Source organism: Sarcophilus harrisii, chromosome 5 (genome assembly GCF_902635505.1).
Source record: "Sarcophilus harrisii chromosome 5, mSarHar1.11, whole genome shotgun sequence".
Lineage (NCBI taxonomy): Eukaryota > Metazoa > Chordata > Mammalia > Dasyuromorphia > Dasyuridae > Sarcophilus > Sarcophilus harrisii.
The window spans coordinates 111,002,053-111,016,340 of record NC_045430.1 but is presented as its reverse complement, the minus strand read 5'-3'; the positions used below and the strand labels follow the sequence as shown (position 1 = coordinate 111,016,340).

Here is a 14,288-nt window from a genome sequence, read left to right as displayed (position 1 = left end):
TGAGGAAACTGAGGCACAGTGAGATTAAGTAATTTTCTAGGGTCACACAACTATTGAGAATCAAAAATAGAATCTGAACCCAAATTTTCCTTACTCCATGTTTACAACTCTAACCACTAACCAAACACCTGCCTCTAGCACCAGAGATCTAATATTCCAGAAGAGAGTAAGTGAGCTAGTAATTTGCTAGGTTTTAATATTATTAGGATAGCAGTAACCAGATTAGAAAGAAGAAGGGAAGACGTTCCAAAAGAGAAAATGTCATCTCTTTTTATTTTATACTTTCTCACTTGGTGATCTTATCCATCCATGTTTCCAATTATCCTTGTTATGCAGATTATTACCATATATATGAATGAATGAATGAATGATTAAGTGCTTACTCTGTACAAAGCAATCTGCCAGGTGCTGGGGAAACAAATAAAAAAGTATGACAGTCCCTGCTTTTAAAGAGCTCACTTTCTATCTGAATAGATATTTTTATTTTTCTTCCAAGCTCTAGTCATGCATTTCCTACCATCACATAGACATCTCAAATTGGATGGCACAGGCATCTCATACTCAACGTATTCAAAACAGATCTCATTTTATTATATTTCATTTCCCCCCACAACCCTTGAAAAATCCCTATTCTCTTCTGTATTGTATGCACTGTTATTACTCTTTAGGGGTATCACCATCTTTCCAGTCACCCAGATTCATGGGTATCATTGATGTCATTCTTGACTTCCCATTTTCAGATACAATCTTTTGCCAAAATTATTTTAATCTTCACAACATCTCTTATAAATGCATCCATCTTTCTATTCATACCGCCACAATCCTAGTAATGGCCCTTATCACTTTTCACCTAGAATATTGCAATAGCAGTCAACTTGGTCTCCCTGACTCAGCTTTCTCCCTATTCCAATGCATCCTCCAAGTCACCAAGGCAATAGATAATTTCTCCAAAGCATAGATCATAGCACTACAGTGCCTCTACATTGTCTCCAGGATAACACAGAGAATCTGTTTGGTATTTAATGCTACTCATTACTTTACCCCTTCCTGTCTTTTCAGTGTTCTTACAATCTACTACCACAACTATATCAACTACCTTGCAGTTCCTTGAATAAAATATCTTTTATTTCTGTATCTCTGCATTGGTTGTCTTCCATTCCTATTATATTCTAGGCACTTAACCTCTGCTTTTTAGTTTGTCTCACTTTTCCTCCCAAGACTCAACTCAAAGTTTTTCTTCAATGAGAAGCCATTCTAGTCCTCCAAGCTGCTAATGCATCTCTTATCAAGTTACCTTCCATCTACTCTGCTGATACTCTGTATGTTCCTAGTTATTGAACTAATCATTCACATTCTATTAGAATGTATGCTTTCTCCTTGGGAAATTAAGTCAAGACAGAATAATAGTGGCTGTAAAGGCAGATAATTAAAAGGCTGAAGGTTGATTTTTTGGGAAATGATCTGTAAAGGAATGAACATTGTATTGACTATGCTCCCTACTGGCTGTATTAGCTTGAGAATATCATGTAATTTTTCTGGACTTCAATTTACCCATCTGTAAAATGGGGAAAATAATATTTGTACTCTGCTTCATAGGATTACTTGAAAGTGAGCTATATGATATGAAATACTTTGTAAATATGACCTATTTTGTTAGCCTGTTGTTATTGTTAATGTCATTATTCTAACACAGATTTAGTTGAGTATGATAGCACATACTTTTTTTGTTTATTCTTGGGAAATTCTTGGGAAACAAAAGGTTCATATTATTAGTGTATCCCTTATCCAACTATATGAATTATCAACTTTCATTAGAAGAAGAGAGATAAGGAACAAACATTTATTAAGAGCCTGTGTTCCAAGCACTGTGCTTATCATCCTAATATATTATCTCATTTGATCACGTAATCAAAATTGTACATTAGGAAGATAAATCTGATTCTTTTTGTAGGAATTGAAGGGAAAGGGGAAAGGTCTAAGGATAAAGAACTCATTTCATAGGATCATAGATTTTGAGTTAGAAGGGATTGAAGACTGGAAGATAGCATTTTTAAAAATATGGTAAATATGATTACTGTCTGATTATTGGACAACAATTTTCACTGTCTTTTAGATGTGCAGAAAGCTGTTTGATGGGTTTTTGATATTTTGTCCTAATCCATAGTTTTCTCTTCCTTCTTTGGCATTGGAATACCTCTTCTTCATTTTTGGTCTCTAGTTTCTTGACTCTACTCTAAGGGGCAGATTTCCCCCTCCTCTTTTTTTCCTACACTTTTTTCTTGGTGGTCTTATCTGATGGGCCCATATGATTTTTTTTAACTAGCCCTAGTTTCTCTCCTAAGCTATGGTTCCAAATAACCAAATAGTTGTTGCATATTTTAAATTGAATGTCTTGTAGGCAATTCAAATAGATTTCCAAAAACTCCTTAGTCTTACTTCAAAACAAAACTCATCTTTCCCTCACACAAACAACACTACTTTTCCCCAAATTTCTGTATTATCATTGAGGGTGCCACCAATCTTCAAGTCAAAACAGATTCAAAACTTTGTTCATCCCAGACATCCAATCACTTACTAAATATCATAAATTTTTTTTTGGAACATGTTTCACATAGCAACCAGCCTAGTTTAACCTCTTATAACCTCTTGCCTGTTCTATATTTATGAGCTTCTAATTTGTCTCCCTGACTCAAGATTCCACATATTTCAACCCATCCTTATCACAACTAACAAAGTGATTTTCTTAAAGCACAGGATTGATGTCATTCCTTCTATGTATCCCACTAAATTCTAGTGGCTCCCCAGCACCTCCAGGATCAAGTAAAAAGCTCTTTGTTTGTCATTTAAACCTTGTTTCCACCCAGCCCTTTCTTCTTACATTTCAGATATTGTTTGGTGAAGTCACACTGTTCTTCATACATAATCCTCTATGTTATACCTCTTTTCTGCTACATAAGTAATTCCCCAGGTCTAGACTATTCTCCTCCCAATTTCAAACTCTTAGAATCTCTTTCTTCCTTTCACACTAGACTCAAATGTTACCTTCTTTAAGTCTTTTCCTAAACTGAGTGGATGCCCATCAGTTGGAGAATGGCTGAATAAGTAATGGTATGTGAATGTTATGGAATATTATTATTCTGTAAGAAATGACCAGCAAATGATTTCAGAAAGTCCTGGAGAGACTTGTATGAACTGATGCTGAGTGAAATGAGCAGAACCAGGAGATCATTGTACATGGCAACAACAAATATTATATGACAAACAATTCTGATGGATGTGGCTTTCTTTAACAATGAAATGATTCAGGCCAGTTTCAATGATCTTGTGATGAAGAGAGCCATCTACACCCAGAGAGAATATTGTGGGAATTGAGTGTGCATCACAACATAACATTTTATTTTTTTGTTTTCTTATTCATTTTCTCTCCTTTTTGATCTGATTTTTCTCATGCAGCATGATAATTATATAAATATACTTACATATATCAGATTTAACATATATTTTAATATGTATAACATATATTGGATTGCTTGCCTTCTAGGGGAGGGGAGTAAGGAAGATAAAATTTGGAACACAAAGCTATGCAAGGGTCAATGTTGAAAAATTACCCATGCATATGTTTTAAAAATAAAGAGCTTTAATTAAAAAAAAGAGTGTTTTCCTAGTCTTCTTGCCTTCTCCCTCCATCTGGTAGTGCCATCATATCACTATTTATCTTGTATATTCCGATTTACCTTTCATTGGAATATAAGCTTCTTGAACATAGAAATTGTTTCATAGAATTCCCCAACTATGTCCGAAGGGCTATCAAACTCTGCATACCCTTTGATCTAGCACTGTCTTTACTGGGTCTGCATCCCAAAGAGATCTTAAAGGAGGGAAAGAAACAGATAGGTGCAAAAATGTTTGTGGAAACCCTTTTTGTAGTGGTAAGGAAACCGAGTGGATGCCTATCAGTTGGAGAATGGCTGAATAAATTATGGTAGATGAATATTATGGAATATTATTTTTCTAGAAGAAATGATCAATCAATCAATGTGGCTAAATCTTGATGCTCATAACAATGGCTATGGAGTGAGCCATAGCCCAGAATGATTTCAGAAAGACCTGGAGAGATTTACATGAACTGATGCTAAGTGAAGTGAGTAGAACCAAGAGAACAATGTACATGACAACAAAATTATGTGATGATCAACTCTGATGGATGTGACTCTTTACAACAATGTGGCTATTCAGGTCAGATCCAATAGCTGTAATGGAGAGAGCCATCTGCACTCAGAGAGGACTGTAGGGACTGAATATGGATCACAACATAGTATTGTCATCTTTTTGGTTGTTGTTTGCTTGCTTTTTTTCTTTCTTTCTCATTTTTTCCCTTTTGATCTTATTTTTCTTGTGCAGCATGATAAACTGGATTGGATTATTAGATTGGATCATTTGCTGTCTAGGGGAGAGGAAATCTCCCCTAGAGACTCCTAGGGTCTGGGAGAGGAAGGAGAAAAATTTGGAATACAAGGTTTTACAAGAGTGAATATTGAAAAACTGTCTTTGAATGTATTTTGAAAATATAAAGCTATTATTTTAAAGAGAGAGAGAGAGAGAATTCCTCCATGGTCCCTGCTACTTACATAGCTGATTCGGAAACTTCTATAGGCCCAATCACTATGTTCCTCTTCAGAGGTCATCTCCACTGTAATGTCTCCATAAGCAATAGGTTCTTCAGTAAAGGGCCAGTAATGATCACACTTTACCTGCAACAAAAAAGGACCTATGTTTTCAGAGTAACTATGAAAATGAATGATAATAAATCAATTAGGCTATTTTAAGAAAAGACTAGAAATTTATACTCTTATTTGATTCTCTCTCTCTCTTTAGTCTTCAAACTTCACTTTACTAAGGAACAAAGATCTAGATTGAAATTCAACCTCTGACTCCTGTGAAATCTCTAACTTTCCTCGGCTTTGGTTTCTCTGTAGAAGAAAGGAGTTAATCTAGGTTACCAGAAACTTTGCTCAGTGTTAGGCATATAAATATGAAAATTAAATCATTTCTGTCCTCAAAGAACTGAGATTCTATTGAAGGAAATAACATGTAAAAATATAAAGAGGTACAAAAAATGCAAGAGATAAAATTATTTAGTGGGGAAGGGAGGTATTAGCAACTAGAGAAAATCAAGAAATATGTCACATAAGAAATAATCTTAGACTGAGTTTTGAAGGAGACTAGAGGTTCTAAAGGGCAGAAGTGAAGGATAAGTGCATTCCAGGTATGTGGAATAGCCTGTTCAAAAGCAGAGATACAGTACCAAATGTGAAGAACAGTAAGTATATCAATTTAGACATTTCTTTCATACAATTTAGAATGTATGGCAAGGAGTTATGTGTAATAAACAGAGCAGTATACTGGAAACAGATTGGGAAAGATTTAAAAAATAAAATAGAGAAGCCTATATTTCATCATAGAACAACAGGAAACCACTCAAGCTCTTTGACTTGGGTAATGACTTGGTTCACCATGTACTTTAGAAATATCACTGGATGCTATGTAGACTATTCTTTGGAGAGGGAGAGAGTGGAGCCTGGGAGGGTCAATAAGGAGGTTATTGAAATAAAACCAGACAAAAAAAGTTGATGAGGGCCTGAAGTTGAGTAATAGGCACATGAGGTGAAAAAAAAAGGTTATGAAGTGAAAGATTATGCAAGTAGGATTGATAAGAATTGGCAAATGATTGAATGTAGGAGGGAGATAAGGGAGTGCAAAGAGTAAAGCATGACAGCTTGTGAAACTGGGTAACTAAAAGAATAATGATTGCCTTGATAGAAACAGGGAAGTGAAACTTTTTTCTGAAAGTTAACTATCTGTATTACTGTGGGAATGTTCCCAGCCTAAGTTTCAATTTTTTGATTTGTAAAATGAGGATAATAAACCTGTAATGCCTTTTTATATATTTGCAAGAGTCAAGTGGGAAAATGCATATAAAGCAGTTTTGCAAACCTTAAAAAACTATGTAAAGAGCAACTATTATTATTCTAGAAAGCTCAACCAGCAAACCACAAGCTAGAGCAGGATTCTACCATACTGGAAAAATTTTTATCAAGGGCCAAGGAAATGTCTATATTTCTGAATCTGAAGAATAGCTTAGCTAAATTGAAGCTGACTCTGGGGAATGTGGAAGTGGATCAGGTCAAACAATTTGCTCTTGGGTCAGAAACAAGGTAGGACTAAAAAATTATGAAGGTGATCTGCTTCAGAGGTTGACTAATGGTATTTCTGAAAGTAGAGTCTCTGTGTAGCAGAGATCAGAAGTAGCAGTATTTGAAAAAGTGAGTATAGCCTCACAGGGTGATTACTTTGCAAGCAATAAGACTCATTTGGATAAAAAAGTTCTATCAAAATCAAATACCCTAATTGATGTTAAAGTTTTATCAATAGGATTATATATTGAAATTTCTTTCCCAATACTTACCATATTTTCTATCTAAATACTATATATATAATAGACAGCATATAAATATATAATAAATATAATAAAATACCTTTATTTATACACGTATAAATACACACAAGCCCTGTTTTCAATAGAAACTGAAGTTTCTATTGATTTTCTCACATAAAATAGAATTTAGGTACTTACCCGTCTTTTCTCATTACACTGAGTGAGCATGACAATAATCTGTGACTTCTGCTGAAGAACCATCTTCCAAAAATCATTTCTGGTTTCTGGGAGAGGTCCCTGTGTGGCAATGTACTCCTGTGGTAAATTATATCCCTGTTTTTAAAAAAAGTGTGGTAAATACATTACCCATAGGCTATTGCCAACATTAATACCTCCTGAATGAGCAAATTATAAGCACCTGCAGCATTAGCATGGCAGGCCTGATTAAAATAAAAATTTGACTCTGACTATATACATTTTTTAAGATTAAATTTTGAAAAAAAATTTTATTGTTATAACCACCCAGGCTAATTTAAATGATTATATAGAACTTTAGGATTTCCACCGTTATTTCCAAGGCAACCTGACGATTTCTGTCTTTAGTCTTTTTGAGCAGTTGGTTGGATTAGCATCCCAGAGACTCAGCTGTTGCTATTTCAACTAGTTCAGATCCCTGGCTTTGAACAATCACAAAAAAGTAGAGGTAGTTATTGGCATCATTTCTATTTCAACTTACACTAAAAGTATGTTAAAATAATATTTGAAAATGGAAATAAAGATACTATGATTTTATTCATTCATTTTTACTCTGTATTCTGAAAAAGAAAAATGGATATTGTCCATTAAATAATAGGGAGGGTAAAAGAATTGTGAAATTTTTTTAAAAATATTTTTCCCCTGGAATTGACATTTCTTTCATTTTATCTCCCAGTATTTCAATTTTTTTTTAATTTTATATTATCTGAATGTATGTCTTACATTTCCTTTAACTTCCATTATTGAAACCTATGCCTTTAGGTATATTTGTATTATTTATATCAGGTTGTTCATGGCAGATTTTTAATAAATGCTTACTGAAGAAGTCTGTTCAATTATTTAATTATATATATGTATATTATATATATATTCTAATATTTTTCATCACTTATGCTTGCTGATTCTTTTTTACTTACAGGAATATAGTTGGCATTGATGTAGTCTGCACCTTCCTCTTCATTCATGGAGACTAGTCTGACACGGCTAAAGTCATCTGTAAAGATACCAGAAGGAAAGGAATTATATTCACATTTCATCATGGAAGATGCTGAATAAGTCCTCAACTCAAGTGTGAGGTAAGTCAGCAAAAGTCAAAGAAACCTTTAGAATCATGAAGGAATATGAGTACCAGCTGGGCAAGGGTCACATGCCTCCTAAACTTCAAATTGTTTTCATTTAGATTTTTTTTTAGGTTGTAGCATAGCCCCCAATACTGTTGGGGATTTTTCCTCATATGAACTATCTAGCTATATTAGACATATTCCCTATACATTTGATTTCTGAACCCAAATATAGAAGTTTATATTTTCCTTATTAATATAATACAATTAAATCTCAATTAATAAAACTTGTCATTATTCCAGCCTTTTTTAATTCCTGATTTCATCATCTAAATATATTAAGAATCCCTACCACTTTCATGTCATCTAAAAGTTTCACAAACATATCATCACTTGAAACATTTTCTGAGGAGACATGACTATACATGTCATCTAACTCTTAGAGTATTATAGGAATTATGAATGTCCCTTTGCAAGAGATAACTTGAGGATAGACCTTTCTGGTGACCAAGGCACCTTCTTTCTGATTTCACAGATCCTGGGATGGCCTTCATGGCACACTTCAACACAGAGGAAGAGTGGAGTCTGGTTAGAAATGGAATCCTTAACTCTATGCTTTGTGGTCTGTTCCTATTGCAAAAATGCTCAGATTGAATCTAGCTTGTCAGTTGTAAGTAGGCATTTCAGATAAACTATCCTTCACTTTTTCCTTCCCAATATGTTAAATAAATATCAACTGTTATGGAAACCCTTATTTCAATCTCAGATTGAAGTTTAATGTTTTCAATGTATGTTAAATATTCATAATTTTCTTTATCACCCATTTATTACCATTTCTTATCAAAATGAACAACCAGCAAAATTTTAATGTGGTACGATATAATTTTATCATAATTTTAAAAAACCTAATAAGCTGCTAAAAACAAAAACTTTGGCCCTTGAAATATACCAGCATGACTGGGACGATGTTCAATACACTCACATGGTAGAATATTTGTATAACGGTTTTTACATCTATTCAGTGGAAGATCAGCAGCAAAATGTGGAATATCCAGTCCAATTAGCTTCAACTCCTATTAAATGACAGAAAACAGAATTCTGAGATAATATTCTAGAACTTTTTTCATTACCTAAAAAGGTAGAGGGTCAAGATACCCCTTACATTGCAGGAGACAAAATTAGAATTAAGGAAATTTCACTAAATAACTGGGAAGTATTATTAAATGTGTCCTTTGAATATTGGAGTATGGACACAGTTCCACTGATTTTCCAAGGGAAATGACAGTAATCTGAGGACCAACCTAACAAAATATAGAAAAACAAAGAATGGGTCCTAATAAATATTGTTCCTTTCTATTTCCATTGGGATCATTGTGGAATGATGAAAAAGAGCACAGAGGATGCTAATTATTTCAGTTTTAAGAGCCTCTATAAATAAGTGTTCTTTGTCTAATGACCAATGAATTCCATCAGTATAGATATTCTTATAAAACTTGAAGCCAGAAAATAAAAAGTAATTGCGACTGAACAAAGAATGATTTAAAGAGTCTTGTTAGAGAGACAAACAAAAAAGTTGTCAGAGTTGGTTCAACATGTTATCAAAGGCAACAAAAAACATTATGTCATATGGTCTTGATCCTCTTGCTTTACAGTGCTTATCTTGAATATAAACAAGAGATCATCATGAAGATAATTTAAAGTTACTCATCAGCATCTGTTTTTAGAAGTCATTTTATTAATATAATTTTAACATCACCACAATTTCCCCCATGTTCCTCTCCTATTCATCCAAGATAGCCATCTTGTATAACAAAGAATATTTTTTAAAAAGAGAAAGAAGAAAAAATAACAATTAGCAAAACATTTTAATATACTGCAACAATATAAAAAGATTGAATGTTCTACAACAATGACTTTTCCATGTCTGAGAAGTAGTGAGAGGAGGTATCTTTTCATAGCTCTTCTTTAGGGCCCTACATAACTTTTATAATTTTGCAACATTCATTTCTTATTATTTATGGTTGTTTTTTCCATTTATATTGTTTTAAACACTGTATACATTTTCTTAACTGCTTATTTCATTTTGCATTAATTCCAGTGTCTCCATGCTTCTCCGTATTCACTATATTTGTCATTTCTTTCAGCATAGCAAGATTCGATTATATTCATATAGTATTAATTGCCTAGCCATTCACCAAAAGGTGCAGATTTACTTTGCAGATTCCAGTTCTTTGCTAGCACAGAAAGCATGGATTTTTAGTCACTTTATTTGCGTAATTCAAAATTATTTTTCAAAATGATTGTACCAATTCACACTTATTTTTTGGATAGTCCTTGCAGAGGAGAAAGTGATAGAGAAATTTTACAATCTGAGGAACTATACAAGATCCTTTAAATCAAATGAAAATGTACTGGGTGATGCTGAATGTCATCACATACACATACACAAAAATGAAATTGTATCATAATAGATGGGAAATAACTATTTACTGATGGGAAGTCATATCATATTAGTTGTGTATGCAATAAAACTAATAAAAACAAAGGACAAAGGAGAAGAGGACACCGTGAAGTTATAATGGCACTAAACTGAGTTATCCAAAAAAGCTATTAAAGCTCTGAAAAATCAAAAATGGAAAAGAAAACAACCAAGTGACATTGACCCTGATTATCATTATTTCTGGCAAGAGTTTACCTGATATAAAATTGACAGCAGAATGAATAGGTAAAAAAAAGTCTCTAAATTCCCCTCACCAGCAAACATGTGATTTTCCTGTCAGATGGGGAGAGATGGGAGCCAAGAGAGGTATTAAAAAAAAAAAAAAAAAAAAAAAAAACTATGAAAGAGAATGAATGACTTTTTTTTTTTTTTTTTTTTTTTTTTTTTTTTTTTAGTAACATCTTGTAAAAGAACAAAGAACACTGGAAGCAAAATCTACAAAAAGTTTGGCATGAAATGCAAATAAGCTTTAACTTCCCAAGAAGTCAGAGGAATCTGGTAGAAGGAAAACAAATAGACATAAAATGTAAGAAATTTTCCCATTTTCCTATATCAATCTGCTTTCATCATCAGTTGTATCCAAATTAGTATCCTAAAATTTCAGCAACTAATACATTAACTGAATAAGACAATGTGGGACAAATACTGACTAGACAAAAGTATATATTGAAATAATCCATACTGGAAACATTATCATCTGAGTGGGAAGAGAGAAGTTGCAGAGGGAGACCCTAAGTGTGGATTTTTATGGAAGTAAAAAAAAAAAGGCATTTTGCAACTCAAGTTCAGAAGCTGGAAAATTGAATATTGAAGTTGAGTAGCTGTCTCTACTTTCAGCATCCAGAATATGTTTTTGGAGTTAGTAATAAGGGTTTCAAGTTCCATCTGAAAAAAATAGGTATCTGGATTTTCCTCCTCCCTTTCTGTCCAAAAGGGGCAGAAGCTGATTCCAAAGCTTATTCTATTATACATACATATATATATATGCATATATATAATATATATATATATACTATTTTCTGTTCAAGTATGATTATTTTCTGACTAGATAAAATCTGCTTAAATCTGTGAAATACCAAAATGAAAACAAGAGAGATGCAAATTTTAATTCAAAGTGTGAAGTTTTTCCCTGGCAATGAGTTTAAATCAAATGAAAAAAGAATCTCATGGCTTTAATTTATTATTATTTTTTAAAATCAAAGTTCCAATACAGGGTAAAGATGAGCCCCAAGATTTTTCTGCTTTTAAGCTAAATCAAAATCAGTAGTCACTGACTACTGGTCAAAGGGGATGGACTCTATTGAATTATCCTCACTATTGTTTTCTCCCTGGAGATGCTTAGATGAGGACTAGGCATTGGGTCTGGCTGCATAGGAGGAGAAAAGAGAATGCCTGGGAAAGTCTAGCCTGCCCACATTCCAAGGATGGGAGCCATCGAATCGCAAATTGAAGATTTTCCTTTCTCTTCATTATATTCCACCAACATTGACAGATAATATAAAAGCCACACCTTTATATATAAATATTTGTGTTATTGAATTGAATTCTATTATACTTACTTCAAATTGCAGAGAAAATTTGTAATCTGAATCTTTGGCCATCTCTTTGATATAGGTGTCAAAGTCGTCCAGCTGAACAGGACTTTGTTAAGCAGGAAGAAAATAATAGAATAAAAATTGTTAAAATATAGTATTATGTTTTAAATGAATATTAATAATTAATAAGACATCTCATTCAGTGATATAGTCTTTCTCTGACCTTAGTCTTTCATTTAACAAATATATAACTTATAATGTTGAACTTTCATGATTAATATGACAATTCATACTCTTAAAATTCAATTCTCAACATTTTTCTTAGTTAATATTGTCTGTCTTTTGACAATCTCTTTAAAGGTAGAAACTTATTCTCTGAACTAAGAAATTAAAGGAAATCTTTATATTTCCCTTATTGTGTCATCTTTGATGTGGTAAAATAAAATAGTGTACCCTTCTACCTTTTTCATTAATTATTGAGACCATTCCATCAGAACTCTAACAATGCTGTCAACTCATTAGAAGTGAAGTATTAGAAACTCAGGCAAAATTGAACTAAGCATTTATTGAGTGTTTATGCTTATTATGCATGGAGATATGTAAATATATATGTGATTGCATATATTTGAAAATGTATACAAACATATGAATATTATATAAATGCATGTACTTCCATTTCTTTATTGACTCTTCATTTTGGGACAGAGTTATCCTTATTTTCTTAAAGGCATTTGCAACCAAGTGTAAGCTCTGACAAGTCCTTTACAGAATTGGAAGGTTTGTAATGAATATCATATATTTATTATACACCTCTCATATATATATAAACCAATAAATATTTTCATATTTATACATATATGTTTATATGTATCATATATAATAATAATAATAGCTAGCATTTATATAGCACTTTAAAGCTTTTTTAAACATTATCTCATTTTATTCTCACAAGAATACTGAAAATAGATGTTATTAGTATCTCCATTTTGAGGCAGAGATAAAGTGACTTTTCTAAGGTCAAATGACTAGCAGACCCTATTAAATCTCTGGTCTTTCTGGTTCCCTCAGTCTCACCATTATAACTGGGCCATTTTTTGCTCACGTACTTCTTTGATGGCAATTTCTATATTACTTCACTTACATAATACTTGATAATGTGACATGACCCATTCATGTCTATCATGTTGCTCTCCATCGCTCTTTGGGTGAATTTGAATTAGAATTCTTTGGAGATTAAAGTGTTTCACTCTTAGTCATTAAACCCCACCAAAATAAAATAATTTTTAAATGGACCTTTCTTTCCTGGAGAACTTAAGGTAATTAAAAGAAGTCTGCAATTTCTAATAGTCTTTGCAGCCTAATTTCTTTCTTCTGTTCAAGCTTAGGTCCCTGTCATGGAGTGTTTTCCATGTTTATCCCAGATCTACATAATGATAGAAGATATCTAAACAGTTTCAATACTTGATTTTTCCTAAATGGAGAGTTAGCTAGGCTCTTTTGAGTGATTAAGAATATCAATCAGTTAGTGCCCTGCAACGTTTTGGACTGCTCTTGAAAGACCATTGATAAATGGGATTATCTGGAGAACCTTGTCATCTGTATGAGTCCTTATTAAACTTTAATTTTGCATTGGGTCATCTTCATTATCACGGCAATCATATTGTGCAAGCATAAATATACGTATTGTGTGCCTCTACTGATACTAACTAGGTGGTTCAGTAGATAGATCACTAGGAGGTCCAGAGTCAGAAAGACATGAGTTTAAGAATTAAGATACTACCTAACTGTGTGATCCCAGTCAAGTGATTTAGACTCTATTTGCCTCAGTTTCCTCAATTGTAAAATGGGAATAATAACAACAATTATCTCACAATGATGTTATGAAGAAAAAATGAGATAACAGGACATACAAAGGCTAAATACAAAGAGGTGACTGGGATGAGGGAGCTCTGCCAGTAGCTAAAGAAATCAGGAAATACTTCTTGAAGGAGGTCATAGAACAACTGAAATTATACTTTAAAACCATCAAATTGACAAAGATGATTAATAAAAAGAAAATGATATTTCTTAAAGAAAATATAGGGTGAAGGGGGGATAGGCATAAAATACTAATAAGGGAGCTGTTCAAAAATTCTGGAAAGTATACCCTAAGAGTCATTAAATCATGTATTTCTTTTGATGCAATATAATCATGTCTTTCAAAAAAAAAATAAAGAAAGAAGAGAAAAACCCCATATAGGGAGGAGGAAGAAAATTTGCAAATCAAAATTAAAAATAGAAAGTATGTGATAAATAAATAAATTTATCTAAAATTATTTGTAAGAAAGTTCTTATGAAAATAATTGCAGCTTGTGTAACAAAATCTATGGCAAAGGACAAGATAGAGAAGTTCAGGAGGCAGAGCCAGAATGGCAGAGAGTAGACAAGCCTTTGCTGAGTTCTTTCTGGCTTCCTTCAGAATCAACACCAGGTCAAGCTTCTGAACGGATTTTAGAATGGCA

At 32.9% G+C, this 14,288-nt stretch overlaps 1 protein-coding gene across 4 annotated transcripts in view; it reads right to left on the bottom strand.

Moving 5' to 3' along the window:
* Positions 1–14,288, bottom strand: part of PTPRO (protein tyrosine phosphatase receptor type O) — a 206,127-nt gene that overhangs the window by 17,316 nt on the left and 174,523 nt on the right. For all 4 annotated transcript variants that reach the window (XM_023504519.2, XM_031938342.1, XM_031938343.1 and 1 more), the window contains 5 exons: positions 11,812–11,893; positions 8,735–8,825; positions 7,609–7,685; positions 6,635–6,769; positions 4,629–4,751 (listed from right to left, as the gene is read on the bottom strand). In XM_023504519.2, the coding sequence (XP_023360287.1) occupies positions 4,629–4,751; positions 6,635–6,769; positions 7,609–7,685; positions 8,735–8,825; positions 11,812–11,893 (508 nt within the window). The remainder of the gene's footprint in view (positions 1–4,628; positions 4,752–6,634; positions 6,770–7,608; positions 7,686–8,734; positions 8,826–11,811; positions 11,894–14,288) is intronic.